Source organism: Tursiops truncatus, chromosome 2 (genome assembly GCF_011762595.2).
Source record: "Tursiops truncatus isolate mTurTru1 chromosome 2, mTurTru1.mat.Y, whole genome shotgun sequence".
Classification (NCBI taxonomy): Eukaryota; Metazoa; Chordata; class Mammalia; order Artiodactyla; family Delphinidae; genus Tursiops; species Tursiops truncatus.
In genome coordinates, this window is record NC_047035.1 from 53,148,933 (window position 1) to 53,168,334 (window position 19,402).

Genomic DNA, 19,402 nt, shown 5'->3' on the forward strand with positions numbered 1-19,402 from the left:
GGATGGAGCAATACATAACATGCAAAGAGCACATAAGAAAGCTGACATGACTATATTATTGCTAGACAAAATAGACTTCAAGACAGAAAATTTTAAGAGTTAAAGAGGGACATTTAATAATAGTAAAAGAGGAATCTACAGGGAAGGTTATATAGATATAAATATGTGTGCACCTAATAATAGAGCTTCAAAATTCATAAATAAAGTGCCAGGAGGAATAATCTACTCATAATTACACTAAAGGTTTTAACATCCATCTATGAATAATTTATAGAATATGTACCCAGAAAATCACTGATGTTTGAGAAGATCTGGACCATACTACAAGCAAACTAAATTAATTGATATTTGTAGATTATCATACCCAAAGTTGTAAACTACATATTGTTACATGTGCACATGGAATACTCACCAAGATAATATGCTGATCAAACATTTTCCTTCTAAAATTGGGAGCAAAACAAAAATACCCACTCTCATTAGTCACAAATATTGTACTGCAGGTCCTTACCACTACAATAACACAAGGAAAGTAAATAACATGCATAAAAATCAGAAAGGAAGAAACAAAGTTATTTCTAGTCACAGATTATGTCGTTGTTTTTGAAGACAATGCTAAATTATCTATGAGAAAATATACTTGAATTAAGATAATTTAGCATAGCATAGGGTATGAAATTAGTATGTAAAATCAATCGTATTTCTGTATAATAGCTACAAAAATTTGAAACTGAAGGGTAAAAAATACCATTTCCAGATCAAAGTGTAAATAAATTTAATAAAATATGCACAAGACGTACACTGAAAAATATTAAAAAATTGCTGAGGGATATGAACCGAAATAAATAGAGAAATATACCAAGTTCATATTTTGGAAGAATTAATATTGGTTTCATACTTATTGTCTCCGAATTGATCTACAGATTCACTGCAATCCCAACAAAATACCCAGCATGGTTGTTTTTGGTTTTGTTTCTATAGAAATTGAAGAGCTGACTCTAGATTTTATTTGGAAAGCTAAGGCTTAACAATAGCTAGACCTATGTGCAAGGGGAAAAAGAACAAAGTTGGAGGACTCACACTACCCTGTTCCAAGTCTTACTGTAAAGTCACAGTAATCAAGATAGTGTGGTTTTTGTATAAATATAAACACATGGTTCATTGAAACAGGATAAAAGATCGAGGAATAGACCTCTAAGGTCACAGAGATGATACACATATGGTCAAATGAGTTTTTCAAAGTCACCAGCATAATCCATTAAGAAATGATAGTCTTCTGAATAAATTGTGCTAGAACAACTGGATATTCATATTAAAAAAATAAACCTTAAATAATACCTCACATTACGCACAAGATTAATTTAAAATTGATTGTAGATGTAAATATAAAAAATTAAAACTGTAAAATTCTAGGAGAAAACTCAGGAGAAAATCTAGGCAAATTTGGAATAGAAAGTAAACCCCAAAAATCACCAGTCATTTAAAACTAATACAAATAATAATAATACAAGCATAATTAAAACTGCAGTCTTCCTGCTCCTCAAAAGACCTCATTAAAAAAGGAAAAAGCTTCCACATATAAGCAATATCATATGACATTTGTCTTTCTCTGTCTGACTTACTTCACTCACTATGACAATCTCTAGGTCCATCCATGTTGCTGCAAATAGCATTATTTTGTCCTTTTGTATGGCTGAGTAATATTCTACTGTATATATGTACTACTGTGTAGCACAGGGAACTCTACTCAATACTCTTCAATGACCTACGTGGGAAAAGAATCTTAAACAGAGTGGATATATGTATGTGTATCACTGATTCACTTTGCTGTACACCTGAAACTAATACAACATTGTAAATCAACTATATTCCAATAAATTTTTTTTTAAAAAAATTATTGGTCTAAAGAAACAAAAAAAAAAGGGAAAAAGGAGAAAGCAAGCCACAGGCTGAAAAAAGAATTTGAAATACATATTTGTGACAAAGTGTTTGTATCCAGAGTATATAATCCTTAAAATTCAATAATAAGACAAACGGTCCAAATAAAATTGGCAAGAGACTTGAATATACATTGCACAAAATAGCATACAATTGACCAGTATTTGTATTAAAACTGGTAGCCATCATTTGTTATCAGAGAAATGAAATTTAAAACACAACAAGTTAGAACTACACACACATTATAATGACAAAAGTTAAAAAGGCTGACAACAGCAAATGTAGGTGAGGATATATAGTCACTGAAATTATCACACATTCTTGCTGGGAGTGTAGAATGGGATTTCTGTTTTGAAAATGGCTTGTAAGTCTCTCAAAAACTTAAATATTTATTTACCAAGTGATCCAGCAATTCCACTCCTAGATGATTATTCAACAGAAATGAAAATGTGTATGTCTATACAGAGATTTATACACAAACTTTAATGGCAGCTTTATTTGTAATAGTGTCTGACTAGAAACAACCCAAATATTCATCAACAGGTGGCTGAATAAACAACTTGTGATCTAATCTACTCATGCAGTGGAATTTTACTCAGTCATAGAAGTGGAGAGAACTACTGATACAATACATGAATGGATGGATTTCAAAAACAATTATATTGAATAAACACAACTAGCCACAGAAAGTGCATACTTTATGATTCCATTTATATTAATTTCCTGAACATGCAAAGCTAATCTTTAGTAATAGAAATTATATTCTTTGGCTGGGGCTGAAGGTGGAGTTGATTGATTACAAAGGAGTAGCAGGTAACTTTCTGCAGTGATAGAAATCTCCTATATCTTGATTGGTGACTACATAGTAATATATATTTTTCTAGACTCAGTGAAATCTGCACTTAAAATGTGTTCATTTTATTGTATGTAAATTATACCTCAAGTATTATTGAAGAGTGGATGATATTTGCCAAATAAGATAGGGTTGGGAATAGGAGGTGTTTCATAATATGAATGGCATTGTTCGATTTACTATTGTCATGTATATACTTTTTCTAATCCATATTGTGTTAATTTTTTAAACATTTGGTTGTTCCTCGAGAATCGTTTTTTCCTTTTTCCTCCCCTAACCTCTAAATTACTTTCCTTTAGGAGGAGACAGTAAACTGGTTATCTTCACAGTAGTTCCCCTCCCCAAGATAACAACTTTGCCCAGCTGTATCTCTTACTTTAAGAGATAGTGACTGTTATATTAAGAATATTGAATGACCCAATATATTGGTAACAAAGGTCACGTATACAAGTGAAATCAGAAGGATATGAATCAGGTTTTGGAGAATTACCATTTTGTAAGCAAGACCATCACTGCTGGGTAGAATAAAGGGAAGACAGAGATATCAGCATAACAGGGTAGGACACAGTATTCCAAAACTATTGCTCACAGCTTCCTTATATTATTTTGGGCAAGCATTAGATCCAGTTTTTAGAGGATAAGAAATGGTTCGAAATCACAGTTTCTCCTGAGAGAAAAGAATTTTTATAATATTCTCTGACATCAGAAAAGAATAAAGCAAAGAAACCCAAATGTAGAAGTCCACACATATGTATGTGAATATTATATGTTTAGTATTTCTACTCTTAAGAGTCTGTTTAGCACTTAGTACAGTTGGATTTTTTCAGTAGATATTGGGTGGTAATAAAATCAATCTGTGAAAGAATCAAAGGACTTTTTAGTTCAGTGGAATCAAAGCCATATCCCAAACCTCCAAGTGTCTATTTAAGCACTTGGCCTTTGTCCATCACCCTGAAGGGATGATTAATGGATGAGAACAGTGCAAAACTTGTTCCAAAGACATGCCAGAAACCAGACTTAAGATGGTCAGGTGAGACATTCCACAGATAATTGCCCACAACCTGATACATTGTCTTTTCTCAAGGGATATTTTGTGACATAGCAGTAAGTTGAGAAAGTTGATAGAGGTTTTCTTTTTATAAATTCTTTTTGAATTTCAGACCAGAGGATATAACCAAAGTTTTATAATTTTGCATTACTTATGTAAGCATTACTTAAGAAATCACTTTCTTTCATCGTTCTAATGAACTTTGTCTATTTCTAAAGCACTGATCAAAATGACAGTTGCTAGTAGCCTCAGCATCTAACTGCAGGCAGATACTTGCTTTGCAATCAGATCCAGACCAGTGCTTCTTAGCAATACTATAAGAACAGTTATTTGTGCTTTAATCTTTTTCTTGCTCTAGGAGTCATATTCACAGATCTTTGGGTTATTCTTAGAGAGTCACAGTTATTCAGTTTCAATGACTGGTTTCCTTTATTCACATCTAAATCCACTTTATTAATTCAAGTTATATGTTTTGGAGAAAATAAATGTCCCTAGAAGATAAACAGCATACCTTCTGGGCTCCTCTCCAACTCACTTGAACACCTCTTACTCCCTGCCTCAATGATATTCCACGCATTCATATTCAGCAGTGGACCACCCACATGTGTGGCAGCGGTGCTTGCCAGGAAGTTAATGTGCTTCCTAAGTACACCATTGAACAGTCAGTCCTCTCGGCCTGAGCGCTGCTGGGTCAGTTCATCCAGCCATTCCCCCTCCATGCACACCCCCCAACCAGAGGTCCTTCAAAGGAACCCAAGGCTTTTAGACACTTTGGAACTTTTCAGTTTTTAGGGAACGTAAAGCTTTAGGAAAGACTGAATTATTTGCAGCTTATTATATATTCATTATTTCTGAGTTAAATGCTTAACAAGTACATGTAGTTCTCATTCTAGAGATTTAGTCAATCCTTATCTTTATAAATTCCTGACTTGATAATACTTTCAGATAACGATATAATATGGCAAATCTGGTTGAGTCCCAAGGGTAAATTGTAGTTTAAGTTTCCATACTCACAATGGGCAGAGTAGGGAAGTAGGGATCCTTGTTAGATTACTGGGAGTAGCATCTTATCAGGAAATCCACCAGCCTATACAGTCTTTGTGTGCGAATCAGGAAAAAGGTGCCCCTTTCTTCAAGCAGTTGTAACTCCCATACCAGGGCACAAGTGGTTGCAACAGAAACAGAGCCTGGATTTCAGCCCTTTTCACCCCTTTAGCCAGTCACGCGCGGTAGAGAGCAACCCTATCCAAAGACGTTGGGTGTTAGAATAAAAAGGGCTTCCGATGTGGATTCAGAATGCAGCTTTGTTACTCCACAGTTGCTTACTATAGGGCAATTTGTTTAAGATCGCTAATCTTCACTTTCATCTTTCACAAAAGGAAAATGGTAAGAATATTCTCATCCTGCAGGGGATTGTGAATATTAAGAAACACAATGTATGCAAGTGGTTAGCATGGTGCCGGGCAAATAACAAAAATTAACCACATAAGTGCCTTTAATAATCTTATTTTTGTCTAGGAGAGATCAAGCATCAATTCTTCTTTAAGCCAAAAAGAACTGTTTTATTCCCTTGATTAAGCTTTCTCCTAATGTCACAATTAAAATATTTTCTGTGTACAGGTAAAACACTGCAAGCAGGCTTACGAAGAGGAAGACCCCAGAGGAAAGCATTTCATGAGAATTTTATGAGAAGTTGTATATCTATAGACATATACATGCTATATGAAAAGAAAAATCCAAATTGAACAAAAATAAATTGAAACTCTAATATTGCATTGTCTGTGGGGTTTTTCCCTTGTTTGGGCATATTCTATTTCAAATTTGAACACTGGTATGTTTTTCATATACTGTTTCTGTTACATAATTCAGATTTACATAAAATTTCCCCACACTGTACACAACCTCAAGGGAGAATTTCTCTGACTGTCCCTTTGATGGAAGCTGGAATAAGAAAGAAAGGGCAGGAAAGCCTAAAATGACTGGCTTTTGAATTATATGTGAGACGTCTTTTGAGGATTCCTAGAAAAAGGAAAGGAAAAGTTTTGAAGTCTTATAAAACTGTGGGCCCTAGTAAATAAGCAGAGATTTTGGTTATTCCATATCTTGACTCATAAGTATCCATGTATATTTGAGGGGAATGCATATAGCATTTCTGGGCCATATAAGAATTAGCAATTGAGTTTATGAATAAATGGTTGCTAGTTACTTCAGTGATTTGATTTTCTAGCAGCATTTCTTAGGCATGGGATGTATAGGACAGGCGAGGGGAAATGGTCAGAGAACAGGGATGTACTCACTATTTTTATAAAACAGTGCACTTGCTACAAAATAGATTTGTGCTTAGCCCAGGAACTGGACACCATGTATATCTAATCATTTTCTGTTTCTGAATCTGCTTCTGTTTTGTGAAATTTAATGATCTATAGAATTTCTTCTGCAACCTCAATTGTTTGTGCTTCCCATGCCAGCACATACATACATATTACAGAGTTGGCTCATTAACAAGCATAGTTGTGATATATGAAAGAAATGGCATAACTCTTGAAAGGATAGCAAAAGAGCATCACAAAATCAGCCTAGAGCCATGATTGTGACATAGCCAAATGTGATACTCCAGATAGCTACTCCAACCTTGTCTTCCCTCACCAATGACAGGAAAGTTTGGTGTGTGCTTGCCTCACCCACTGACAATTGACCTGTACCATGTATTAATGAAATGTTTTTCTAAAATATAAAATGAAGCAAAATAGTTTTGTATTCTTCTGCCTTGGGAGTATGTGCTGCAATACTTCTGAAAAGAGAGATTTCTAATAATTTCATTTTATCCTAACATTCCTGAAATAAAATACATTGAGGAAGGTAGGGATGGTCAGACGCTCTCAGTCTGAAAGCCAACTTCCTTTGCATATTTAGGTAAATGGTGTAACCTCTCTTCCTTCTCACAAAATATTCATTTGGATCTTTTATAGGGATGATCTGCAGACCAGACAAGGATAGTAGTCTGCATTATTTCATTAATTATGATATTCACATTAACTTTCCAGATTTGCAGTTCAAGCCAAGTAATATCCCTCTGCATTTTTGCCCTTCCAACTTCTGTGAAGACTAAAAGAAGTTAATATTTGTGGAAGTACTTTTTAACTGTAAATTCCTATATAAATTTGAGATACAGTTTCCATCTCTCAAGATTTTTCTTGCTTCATGAGTCCATGGTTGTAGTGGTAAATTATAGTAGAATAACTTTTAACAGCAATCCTAGACATACAATTCTGGTAGGTGTCTCAAATACTTGACAGAATAGTAGTGAGCAAAGGCCCTTGGGCCAACTCTATTTTGTACAAGGGGATAATTGAAGTACAGAATTTAAGAGCTGTCTTTTCTTCTTTCTCTCAAGTCAACCATCTTTATTCCCAGAGGAGCTCTCCAGATTATTTTTCTTTAGAACATGTGGTTTTTAATACACACAACACTTACTTAGATATTTCTAAGTAAAATATCAATGGATTTATAATTTTTATTTCTAAACTTTCTCTAAACCCTTAGCAGTTTCCTATTTACAAGCCTAATGTGAAAGCTAATTGTTTCATCAAATCCAAATCATCTTTTAAATTTTTGGGACCAGATCCTAATCTAAGCCTATTTTGGGAAAAAAAAACCTCATATTCATATTTAACATCATTTTTGGCAAAGTACATTCAGGGTTTTAGAGTAAAAGGGTTATTCATTTAAGTTAAAATGTTATCTGGTAAGTGCATGCATTTATTTTATATTACCCAAGACAACCATATATATTTGGTGCGTAAGCCAGTAACTACTTTGCATAAATATTTTGTTCTAGGCTGATGCCAAAAAGGGGTCAGAGGTGACTCAATTGTGTTGAAATAGTGCTTCATTGAAGTTTTAAAAATATAAATAGGAACTCCACCCCAAAAAATACAGATGCAAATGACCATTTACATGAAAAATTTTAGTAGAGATATTTTTTGAGTTCAATTGGTTTTCTTCATATCCTCAACTGAGGGAACAGTATATAAAAAATGAGGTATCTGCCATCAAAGTGTTTATAATCTATTAAATAAAAGATAATTTAACATAACCATAGAAAGGGGGCAAATATTATAATTTGGGCAGTGCATGGAGTTAGTACAGCATATTAACAGCCACCACTGTATCAAAATGATGCAAGATGTAATAATAAGGATTTTATGAATAATTCTGAATCCTATTTTTTATTTGTCATTAAACAGGGTCTTATATAGAATAATTTAAGTATGAGAAATGAGTGCTTCATTTTAGTGAACACTTTCTTTTAAAGGTTTTAAAATTTGTGATGTTTTAAATACTTCATTAAATCTCTAAATATTTTTATTTACAATTTTTTTTTGTTTAATGATGTTGATATATCAGAGAATAACACATTGAATACCAAAAGGCTATGATATAGTAGTTGACCATTTTGGGGGGTGAATACACTAATGATATAGTAAATCTATTTCAATTTGCTCTAGAGAATTTTTTTAAAGTATTGCTTGTATACATCTGCAAACTATAATTGGTTGTTTTAATCAAATGTCTGTGAGAGATAAACTAAATTCTCTTAAAAGTTATTAAAGTCTTTGTCAACAGGTAGCTACTACATGTGAGAATATTGAACTTCTAAGTCTTTTCATTTGGGGCACTTTTTTTAATTCCTTGGGTTGTTTGAATACTTATAAAAGATATAGATTTTCAGCTGTGAGTACGTACAATTGGAGAGACCTGGCCAATTCTGAAAATCATAAAATTTGGAATATTATTAACATGTCAACTCATTGGATAAGTAGAAGAATTTTGAATTTGTATTATATTACCTCTCAAATTATATCATCTTGAACTACATGAATTAGTAGTATCTATAATATCATAGTTGAATAGTTGTGACAGATATCTTATGATCACAATTTAAAGCCTTAGAATACTTACTATCTGACCCTTTACACAAAAAGTTTGCTGAAGCCTGGTTTAGAAGGTGGTCTGGTAGAGTCACAATTACCTTAGGCATCCTTGAGGAGAAAGGGAGCAAATTACAGAGTTTCTTAACTTTTTCTTCCCTGGCATATCAATATTTATGTTAACATATCATTATCAAAGCTCTCAAAATAATTTTTTAAACTACAATCAGAAATAAAAACATGTAAATGCCATATCAATTTTACAGTAATTATCCCATTTTATTTTCTCTTTGCAAAAATCATCCTAAATATCATATTGATGGATTAATATTAAAAACATAGGCATGCCTAGGGAAGGTTGTTCTTGGTCAGTAGCAGTAAATTTATTTAATGGCTATAATTAAATTAAAACTAGCTTTATTTAGAGATATTATCTATTATACCACAATTCTGATTTTTTTAAAAAAATGTATGTGTGTGAAAATTGAAACACCAATATTATTCTAAAACAACAAGGTGGTAGTTGCTTTACATTGTTCAGTCCACTCCATTGGCCCCAATTACATTATGTCTAAATCTGGGAAAGGGCCTCTAATCAGAAAAATAAAAATGATCATACAGAAAATATTTTCAGGAGTACTTATATATTGGTGTAGTATTACAATGTGTTTTCCTAATTAAATGTTAAGTATGGTAGTATAAATATTTATCATTGAAGAAAGAGTAATTAAAGGAAGGATAGTTGTGATTTGGGTACCAAAAGGTAAGAATTGATAAGCAGGTAGAAATTACACCAAGAAAGCATTTCAGTTTAAGGAGTCAAAATGTGTGAGGATAAAACTAGAGTTTTAGGAACTTTCAGTCACTGGCAAGCTGAGTCACTAGAATGCAGGCAAGCGAAACACAATATAGAGAAAAGTTTACTGACTCATTTATACAGTACTGAGATTGCTGTTTTTACTGATCTTGCTGTTATGTGGTACCTCATTTCTAACATCTCATCTTAATTGGCCCATTAACCTCATCTCCTATTGCCTTAAAATTCCAGCTCCCAAGGATACAAACACCAGCAACACTCCTTTTCTCCCTAAGCTCCTGTTCAGTGTCTGATTTTCAGTTCTTTGTTTTTTGACCCCTAAGAAACAATTCCTTTTCTGCTTGCAAGCTTAGGAATGCATGTAAGAAAGATTTTTGTTATACTTTAATCTAACATTTTTAGACTGGGAAAGTGACATGTCATATATTCTTAATATATCTTTTACTTTGAGGTTTATGCATAAAATAATATTTTGAAAACTCAATTTACTCACTTTTGAGAAGCTATTTGCAAAGTAGAATAAATGTACTTTTATATAAATTTTTAAAAATTTGAACAATTAAATTTAAGAATATTTTAAAATCCAAAATCTGTAGATAATCATACATATCTAAAAATTATCTGCTAATTTAGATAATGAATATAGTTCTAGCTCAGTTAGTTTTAAATGATTTAAACTCGAACAATGTTGCATAAAAATAAAAGTAGACTATAAAAGAGAATGAAAAAAATTTTTGGTGTGCTTGCTAGAAGGACAAAAAAAATGCCTGAAGGATAAAAAAGAAGAAAAATTATGAATTCTTTCCCTGTTGAACCAGCAGATGTCATGTTTCGTTGTTACAGCCTAAGATTATTATAAGGGCATTTCCTTTGTATTACTATGTATACTGTGTGCTTCTTACAAAACAAGTGTATAAATATTAAATATGATTGGCTCTGAAATCAGAGAACAAATTTGTGGGGTCTTTTTTTTTACTTTTAAGATAGATTTCTCAAACAAAGTCAGAAAGCATTTTTCCTTTATCAAGTTTATCCAAAAGAGGTTTAGTACAAAGTATGCTCTGAGACGTAGCAAGCATATTTATATTTAACTATAACTACACAAAATCATTTCTTATCAGTAATTATTTGTTGCTAATCAATATTATTTATGCACCAGCTAAAAAAGCTTTTCTCATCTTTAATTCTAAGGTGGTAACAATTATTCAACTAAATTAAAACTATATCAACATCCATATGTCATCACCATATCTATTCTGTCCCAAAATTTATCTGTCATATGAGACACTGGAACTGGTCATCTCTATTTCCTTTTCCAATCTAATATTTCATGAAAAAATATTACATATGTCACTCATATGTAATGCGGGATGTCAATGCAAATAAACTTAAGTATTTTCAGAAATACATTGAAAAGCCTTCGTAACAATCTCTAATTAAAAATAAAGATGAAGATAGAATTTTATAGTAAAATTGGATCTATTTAGAATATTCAAATGAGGGTTAAATTGTAGCTTAATTTTTCACAACCCTGAAAATAGATTTTGATAAACAAATTCATGTTTTCACAATGTCATGAGAATTTTTTTTTAACTTCAATGTCAAACTGCTTCAATAACCTGAAAAGTGTTTATTTAGATAAACAATCAGTTCTAGTATTATGACAATTTGCATTTATGACATGCAGCTAGTTTACCCTTCTGGCAGTCAACAAAAAGCAGGATTAGAATACAGATAATAGAAACATTAAATGGAATTTATAAATAAATGTGCTTAAAACAATTGAAATAATACAAGAAACAGTAGGCAAATGTTTCATAGCACCCTAGAGATTTGAGACTGTGCCTTACCTTAATGGCCATTTTGTGGACAGTCACTCACCCATATCGACCCTGCTAAATGGCAGTTAGGTATTGACTAAATACCTCTAGTGAAGGGAAAATCATCCGTATTCAGAGAGGATTGCTAGAACATTTCTAAGTCAAAATATGTATCCTTTAATACCCACTCACTGGCATTCATCTTATTTCATAGATCTGTTAAAATTTAGCCTGTGATGGAGTTTCAACTCTCAGAAAACTTCATTTGCCAGTTTTTGAGAGATTTTTTTTTCCTTTTCCATGCTAAATAGACTTTATTCTCTTCTCATTTCTCTTTTGAATGTATCATTCATTTTATGAAAAACGTGATACTTAGAACTAAATCTAATACCCCTTGTATTTCCCTCTTGGCTAAAAAACAAAAGCAAGCCCCTCTTCTCCCTGTGCCCCTCAAAAAAAAACAATAAGCAAAATGAAAAACCAACCATTGAGACTCTTTATCTCCTCAATTCAATCTAGACACTAATGTCTAATGAAAACACTCTAAGTTGACATTTCTCACTTAAAAAGCTCTTTACTTCATTTATAGGTTTTGGATGGTTTTTTTTGTTTTTTTTTTTTTTTTTGCGGTACGCGGGCCTCTCACTGTTGTGGCCTCTCCCGTTGCGGAGCACAGGCTCCAGACGCGCAGGCTCAGCGGCCATGGCTCATGGGCCCAGCCGCTCCGCAGCATGTGGGATCTTCCCGAACCGGGACACGAACCCGCGTCCCCTGCATGGGCAGGCGGACTCTCAACCACTGCGCCACCAGGGAAACCCCTTGGATGCTTATTTTTAATCAAAACCCCTGGCTCTTTATCTAGGCTACTACTAAATGTACCTCCTCAATAACAGTTTGGGAAATTTGGTCTCAAATACAGGTTGTCAGTGATGTTTTGGATATTTATTCATTCATTCAGTATATTGTGTTCCTCTCATCTAGATTTTGCTAAGTGTTGTGAACATGAATTTGTGCTATCATTTAGTTAGTAATAATAAAAATATCATACAACATATAGAAGAAATAAAATGAATGTGATGACTCTTTTCCAGAGACCTCCTTCTATGCAAGATTGTTTGTATAGAGTTGATAATCCATTTTCAATAAAACTGAATGAATATTCATAGAACATTTTTTAATGCACACAGTGTTGATATAGGAGACTTTTCCAAATGTTACTAAAATTCAGATATGTAATTCAATGTATTTAATTTTACTAGTAAATTTGTCAAAAATTAAATTCAGTTCATCTGACGTTTTTTTCCTGGTGAACCTCACCAGGGTAATAGAGACCATCACTTTCATTCTTAGTGTTCAACATTCATACTTTATATGTAATAAATTCTTATGAATCAACTCTTCTGCAATCCCTAGATGATAGATGACTAATTATGGAGAAAAAGAAAAAACCAGGTAAGATATATTCCTGCATACAGGAACCCAGGAGGAAAACCCCAGGAGGACATTTAATATTTAATCTAATTTAAAAAAAAAATCTGTTGAATAATGTACAACTTATTAAATCATAATCCAGTAAAAATTGCAAAGCTATTTGAAAAGTTGGAGAAAATGTAAGCAATTTCCAGGAAGACAGAGGCCATACCTCCTTGTTCATTGCCTAGAACACTACTTGGCATTCAATAGGCTCTAACTAAATACTGATTTAATAAATAAATGTATTATTGGTAAAAAGTAGATAGTGTGAAAAAAATCTATATTTCAGAATATCAAAAAGTTGGGATACTTTCCTGGTGGCACAGTGGTTAAGAATCTGCCTGCCAGTGCAGGGGACACAGGATCAATTTCCTGGTCCAGGAAGATCCCACATGCTTGGGAGCAACTAAGCTCGTGCACCACAACTGCTGAGCCAACGCACCACAGCTACTGAAGCCTGCACATCTAGAGCCTATGATCGGCAACAAGTGAGGCCACCACAATGAGAAGCCCCCACACCACCATGAATAGTAGCCCCTGCTCACCTCAACTAGAGAAAGCCCGCACACAACCATGAAGACCCAATGCAGCCAAAAATAAATAAATTAATTAATTAATTAATTTTTTAAAAAGTTGGACATATAATTCCCATGGTCTGTGAATTTTTCTATTTGGCAATTAAAAGACAAAAACTGAGATGGTTTATGTATGTTACATATACTATGTATACCTCACATATCCTTAAAATCTAAATAAAAGCCTTTTTTGTTATTGACCAAAGTTCTTGTGTTGTTAAGTTTTTGTTTGGTTAATTTCAGTTTAGTGACCAAAGACATGGATAATATAAACACAAATTGTCATCTTCACTGATTTTTTTTTTTGACAGAGTTGATCATTTACTTGCTGACATACTTCTTTTTTATTATTTATTTATTTTTTCTGGAAGTATAGTTGATTTACAATACTATATTAGCCTCAGGTGTACAGCATAATGATTCAATATTTTTATAGATTATATTCCATTTAAAGTTAGTATAAAATGATGGTATATTTCCCTGTGCTGTACAGTATATCCTTGTTGCTTATTTTATATAGTAGTTTGTGTCTCTTAATCCCATACCCCTATCTCACTGATGTACTTCTTTTGATTTCTAGGATGCCACATTTTAAATTTTCTTCCTGTTCACTGGTTGTTCTGTCTCAGGCCTTTGTGGGGTTTGTTATCTCCTCCCATATCTCTTAACCTTGGATTGCCCCAGTGGTCAGACCTTAGCCTTTATCTACACACACTCCCTTGGTGATCTCATCAGTCTCATGGCTTAAATTTAAACTCTTATCTATATGCCTGTGGTTAGCAAGATTATGTCTCCAGCCCTGGCCTCTCCTGAATTCTAGTCAAGTGTATCCCACTTAATGGCTCCATTTAGATCATTCAAATTTTTCAAAAATAATTTCCTGATCTTCTCCCCCCAAATTTGATCCTCCCATAACTTTACATATCAGTTGATGGAAACTTCATTCTTCTGGTTGCTTAGATCAAAAAACTTGCAGTCATCCTTGATTCTTCTCTTCCTCTTACACTGCTTATACAACCAACCAGGAAATCTTCTTACATCTCTTCTCAAATTCTCCAGAAATTGATTAGATTTTAATCACATGACTTTTTAAATACAAGAATTACTTATGGAACACGAAGTAGAAAGTAATAAAAGGGCGTAAAGAATAAGTAAGTATGTTTAACTGTAACATGTCATTTAAATTTAAGGACTTTTTCTGTTTTTAGGAAAGGCCTATGCTCCAGAATTCTATTACGATACCTACAATCCTGTGTGGCAGAACAGACACCGTGTTTACTCCTATAGTCTACAGTGGACTCAAATGAATCCTGATGCAGTAGATCGGATCGTTGCATACCGGTTGGGTATTAGGCAGGTGAGGAATTTAATTGTCTTCTTTTGTGTGTGTGTGATCCTCTGTGAAGACCTTGTTACTATGATGTATTGCTATAAAGTTTTAATCAATTTGCATGAATTCCAGAATATATTTTTCTATATCAAAGATAATATTACCTTACCCAGAACTGTTCCAAATTATTTATTTATTTCCAAATCTTTGAAATTAATTTATGCATTTTTCACTATGACAGGAGACATATTAAAGTGAGCTTTCTGAAATCCTTCATCATTACATGTGCTATAGAAATTACGTGGTATAATTTCTGTGAAAGAAACTAAGATGTTCTCACACTTACCTGTACTGCATAATTCTTTGTCTTGTTTCCTAAGCTAGAAATTCTACATATTTTTATTCTAAGAGGTTCAAACTATATATAGGATTTTTAAAAGCTAATTTAATGTGTCTGTAGAATAGAAATGTTTTGGTAAAATGAGAAGAAACAATGAAATATGATGTTTTCCTAAGGTAACTGAAGATTATAGATTGTGTAAAAATATCATAGCTTTTTCAAATGAACCACTGTTAAACTCAGTTATCCTTCGTTGGTATAAATGATATTTTTGAAATTTAAATATAGGTCTTTACATTATTTCCTATTACATAGTAGGTTATCTGGAGTGACTATTTCAGCATAACAAAATGTTTTTGAAGATTTATTTGATTACCACATAAGCTATTAGCTCTCTTTCACATCTTTGTATTATCATAGATTTGTAAAATGTGTTTTCCACTTCCTTAACTAAATCACACAATAGCATTTTGAGTTTGGATAGTAGAAAGGACAGAATTTGCCTGGAGAAAGATTGGTCGACCATCAGCAATCCACTCAGTGTTACTATCATAAAACCAATGTTTTTTTAAATCTTGTTAACAAAGTTATAATAAAAGACTATGTACGTCATTAAAATTAAGATACATTGTAAGTTGAACATTCTTATCCTTCTTGTCTAAGAATTCACAGGTCACAGACATGGTAGACAGGAGTGGAAACTTTCTGTCTTTGGAAACTTTCTCTATTACTCTCATTTACTTTGGTCCCTAAGTAAATCTGAGTAAATCCCAAATCCATATCAGAATTGTTTGTTGTACTCATTCTAATTTAATGATAATTTTTCTTGATAGAGAAGATAGAAAAAAGAAAGAGCAGCAGTCTCCCTCGGTTTATGGGCTTATCCCTTTCTTTTTCTTTTCTCAACACAGCTAATATTTTTAGATCTTTTATATTTGGAGCATCTTAGCACATTCTTGACTTTAGACACCTCACATTCATTTCCAAGTCCTTACCACGTGATTTGGTCATTCACATTCATCTTTTATTACCCTATGTTTTCAAAAAACTAAGAACCTAATACCAAATTGCTATTTGTAAAATTGAGTCATTTTATTAAGGTGTCTTTTCCTTTTTTCTGGTTATAGGTTTTTTTGCAACAATAGAGTCAGAATTTCATCTTTAGTTTCTCACCTTCTTCCTCAGCTATATTTTTTTGGAGTGTCTGGGTAACTGCCCTTTGCTTCCTGTATGCTGAAGGGCTGCCTGTTTTAATCTGCAGAATTAATTTACCCAACCCTACTCATCATTCCTTTCTTTTATGCTAACAGTCTTCTAAACCTTTGTTCACAAAGTCTCCATTATGTATGCAAGTCACCTTCTCCATGAGTCAAGTTTAACAGAATGATTACTATCTCTGTCCTCCCTCTCAACTGGAGCAATTTTAGGAGAATTAGACTTCCTCCTAAGAGGGATCCACCTAATTAAAGCCCTTCCTTCTCATCTATATCTTGTACTAGTTATTAATACACTACCTTCTATAATTTTTTTGGCTAGGATTGCTATGCTATTTTCCAATGACAGTTTCTCTTCTTAGATTTTCCTTTCCTGATATGAACATCTCTGCTAAATTCCTGTCTTTATGTTTCCTGATCATAAAACTAGTATATAACTCCCTGATATGCAGTGACACACATTTCCCGGTCTGTGTTCATCCTTGTGAACAAATTAGTTAGGTAATTTCCCCCTACTCTGCTACTTTACAATACATTATATATGCATGCATATATGTGTATAAATTTCCCCTTACTGTGTTTTGCGAAAATTATGAATTCCTGACACATCTGGCTTCTGATTCTAGCTAATCTAGCCTTATCATTTTTAGCTATATAACCTTGAACAGGTTTCTGAACATACCAAACCTAGGCTCCTACTTGGGAAGTTGAAGATAATGATAACTGTCAGGCAATCGAAGTGTGGAGTGGAATACATCCCCCATTTATCCCACAGGCCAGGTTCCCTTGTGCAAGGCACTCTCTGCACAAACATTTGTGGCAATTCTCGCACTCATCTGCCTGGGTTGTGTAACAGTTTTTTTAAGTGCATCTTAAGAGCTTAACATATCTACCATTTTTATTTCAGTTTTATTTAGTACACTGTATAACCTGGGCCTAAGTATTATTCCAAGCCATGATTTTCACAAAATAATTTCTAGACTTTTTTTCACTATGTCTTATTTTTATTTCAAACCTGCTGTCCTCCATAATATCCATTTTACCGATTCACATTTTTCTCTTCCACTTTGAGTCTTATTTTAAAGCCTTCCTGATCAGATCAATGTCTGCTGCTAACACTATTCTTCCCAAGTTTCTGAGATTCGTGCTATGCACTAGAGGAAAACATATTTCTAGTGTTATAAACCATGGTCCAGAAAACAATCCTTTCTCTTACACAATTTCTAAAGCTAATTCTTTACTTGCCTTAGCATTATTTATTTTACTAGAATTTTCTTTTATATTTAGAAACAAGTATTATTTTTTCCTGGAGTGCTTTTTTTGTAATACTCTATTTATTGATAATTTTACTAAGATACTACATCTTGCCATGGAAGAGAAACTTTAATATATCTTTTGTGGGTGTCTCAATAAAGAGTAATGGCCTTCTGCTGTTCTGCCAATATGAATGGAAAGGAAATGTTCGTAGATATGGTGTAGGAACAGAAAGACCACGTATAAACACTACTCTTTTCCCCACTCCCATATTCTCTACACTTAACCCTTACATGGAACATCTTAACATGCAAAAGGGCCTCAATAGACATCATTTCTTTTGCAGATCCCCTTGCATACCAAAACTGAGGATGATAGGGCAGATGCATTTTAGATACAAAGAAATTGATATAATTCTTTAAGAATATCCCCTGTTTAATAATAGGACACAAAGTCATTAAGTAAAATAAGGTTGTATTATCTTAGAAAATTTAGATTACTTCTTCCTCAGGTATGTACATTTGGTTATCAACATTGTTTTAACACACAATCAGACACCAGCATTTAAAATAATCACTATTGAATTCTGATCTGATGATCATTTATGTTACATATTCTATGATTTTAAAATCGTTATTTTACCCTATATTTTTATTTTGAGCCTATATATCTAATTTCTTCTATCCATAAATTATCTAGATTATCTAATGAAAAGTACTTCCACTTTTAATATCAAACATGACCTAAAGTGTACAACACACTTCTGATTCGATGAAGTCTGAGAAGCAAATTTGATCCTTTAAGACTCATGGCATATTCAGTTGTAAAGCGTCCCACTTTGTGTTTTTTGGGGGGGGGGGGTGTTTTGTGGGTTTTTTTGCGATACGCGGGCCTCTCACTGTTGTGGCCTCTCACTGTTGTGGCCGCTCCCGTTGCGGAGCACAGGCACCGGACGCGCAGGCTCAGCGGCCATGGCTCACAGGCCCAGCCACTCCGCGGCATGTGGGATCTTCCCGGACCGGGGCACGAACCCGTGTCCCCTGCATCGGCAGGCGGACTCTCAATCACTGCGCCACCAGGGAAGCTCAGACTTTGTTTTTAATCCACAAACTGTTAGAAACTTTATTACTTACTCGTAAATTAAGTAAGATTATATAATCACTAGTATATTATTAAATCCCTGGCTGGATGGGGTTGGTAAACTGAACCCAGCATTCCCCCACCTTTTTGGTAAAATTAGCTGACCCTTTTGGTTAAACTGTAGGGTCTTTATTTAAATATAATGAGGAAAATTGTCTCAGAATTTGAGTATTGGCTTATACACTTTTCTTAAAAGTTGCTGCAGTCGATCTATAAAAACACTGGAATTCTGGAATCAATGCTTTAAAAAACTTAAATATTTCATGTGAAGTTAAAAAATTAGTGTGGAAAAAAAGTTTTCTCAAAATCTTAATGTCCTTAAGTTGTACTTTTTAGGCTCAGCTAAGCAATTGTTTAATCTCCTTAGACAGCTACTAGCCTCCCAATTGTTTGCTTCATTTGTTGCTTAACAGGAAAGAGAAAAAGGTGATTTGAATGTCTGCTTTCCTTAGTATTTAAGGAATTAAGAAACAAGCAAAACTATTTCTAAATTATCTGAAGATACCAAACAACACAAACATCATTTGACTCCATTTAACATACACACTATAGGTTCTGATAATAAAGGATTTTAGACTTTTATACAGTTTCCTTTTTATACTCCGCCTAAGACATGCACAATGAATGTGATTTTTTGACTGTCATCTTTGGAAAGTGGGATATTTTATT

General features: G+C 33.4%; 1 protein-coding gene across 1 annotated transcript in view; it reads left to right on the forward strand.

Annotated features, from left to right (window-relative positions):
- The window catches only part of MDGA2 (MAM domain containing glycosylphosphatidylinositol anchor 2), an 824,365-nt gene that overhangs the window by 716,694 nt on the left and 88,269 nt on the right, over positions 1–19,402 (forward strand). The window contains exon 10 of the mRNA XM_033851172.2: positions 14,664–14,812. Coding sequence (XP_033707063.2) covers positions 14,664–14,812 — 149 coding nt within the window. The remainder of the gene's footprint in view (positions 1–14,663; positions 14,813–19,402) is intronic.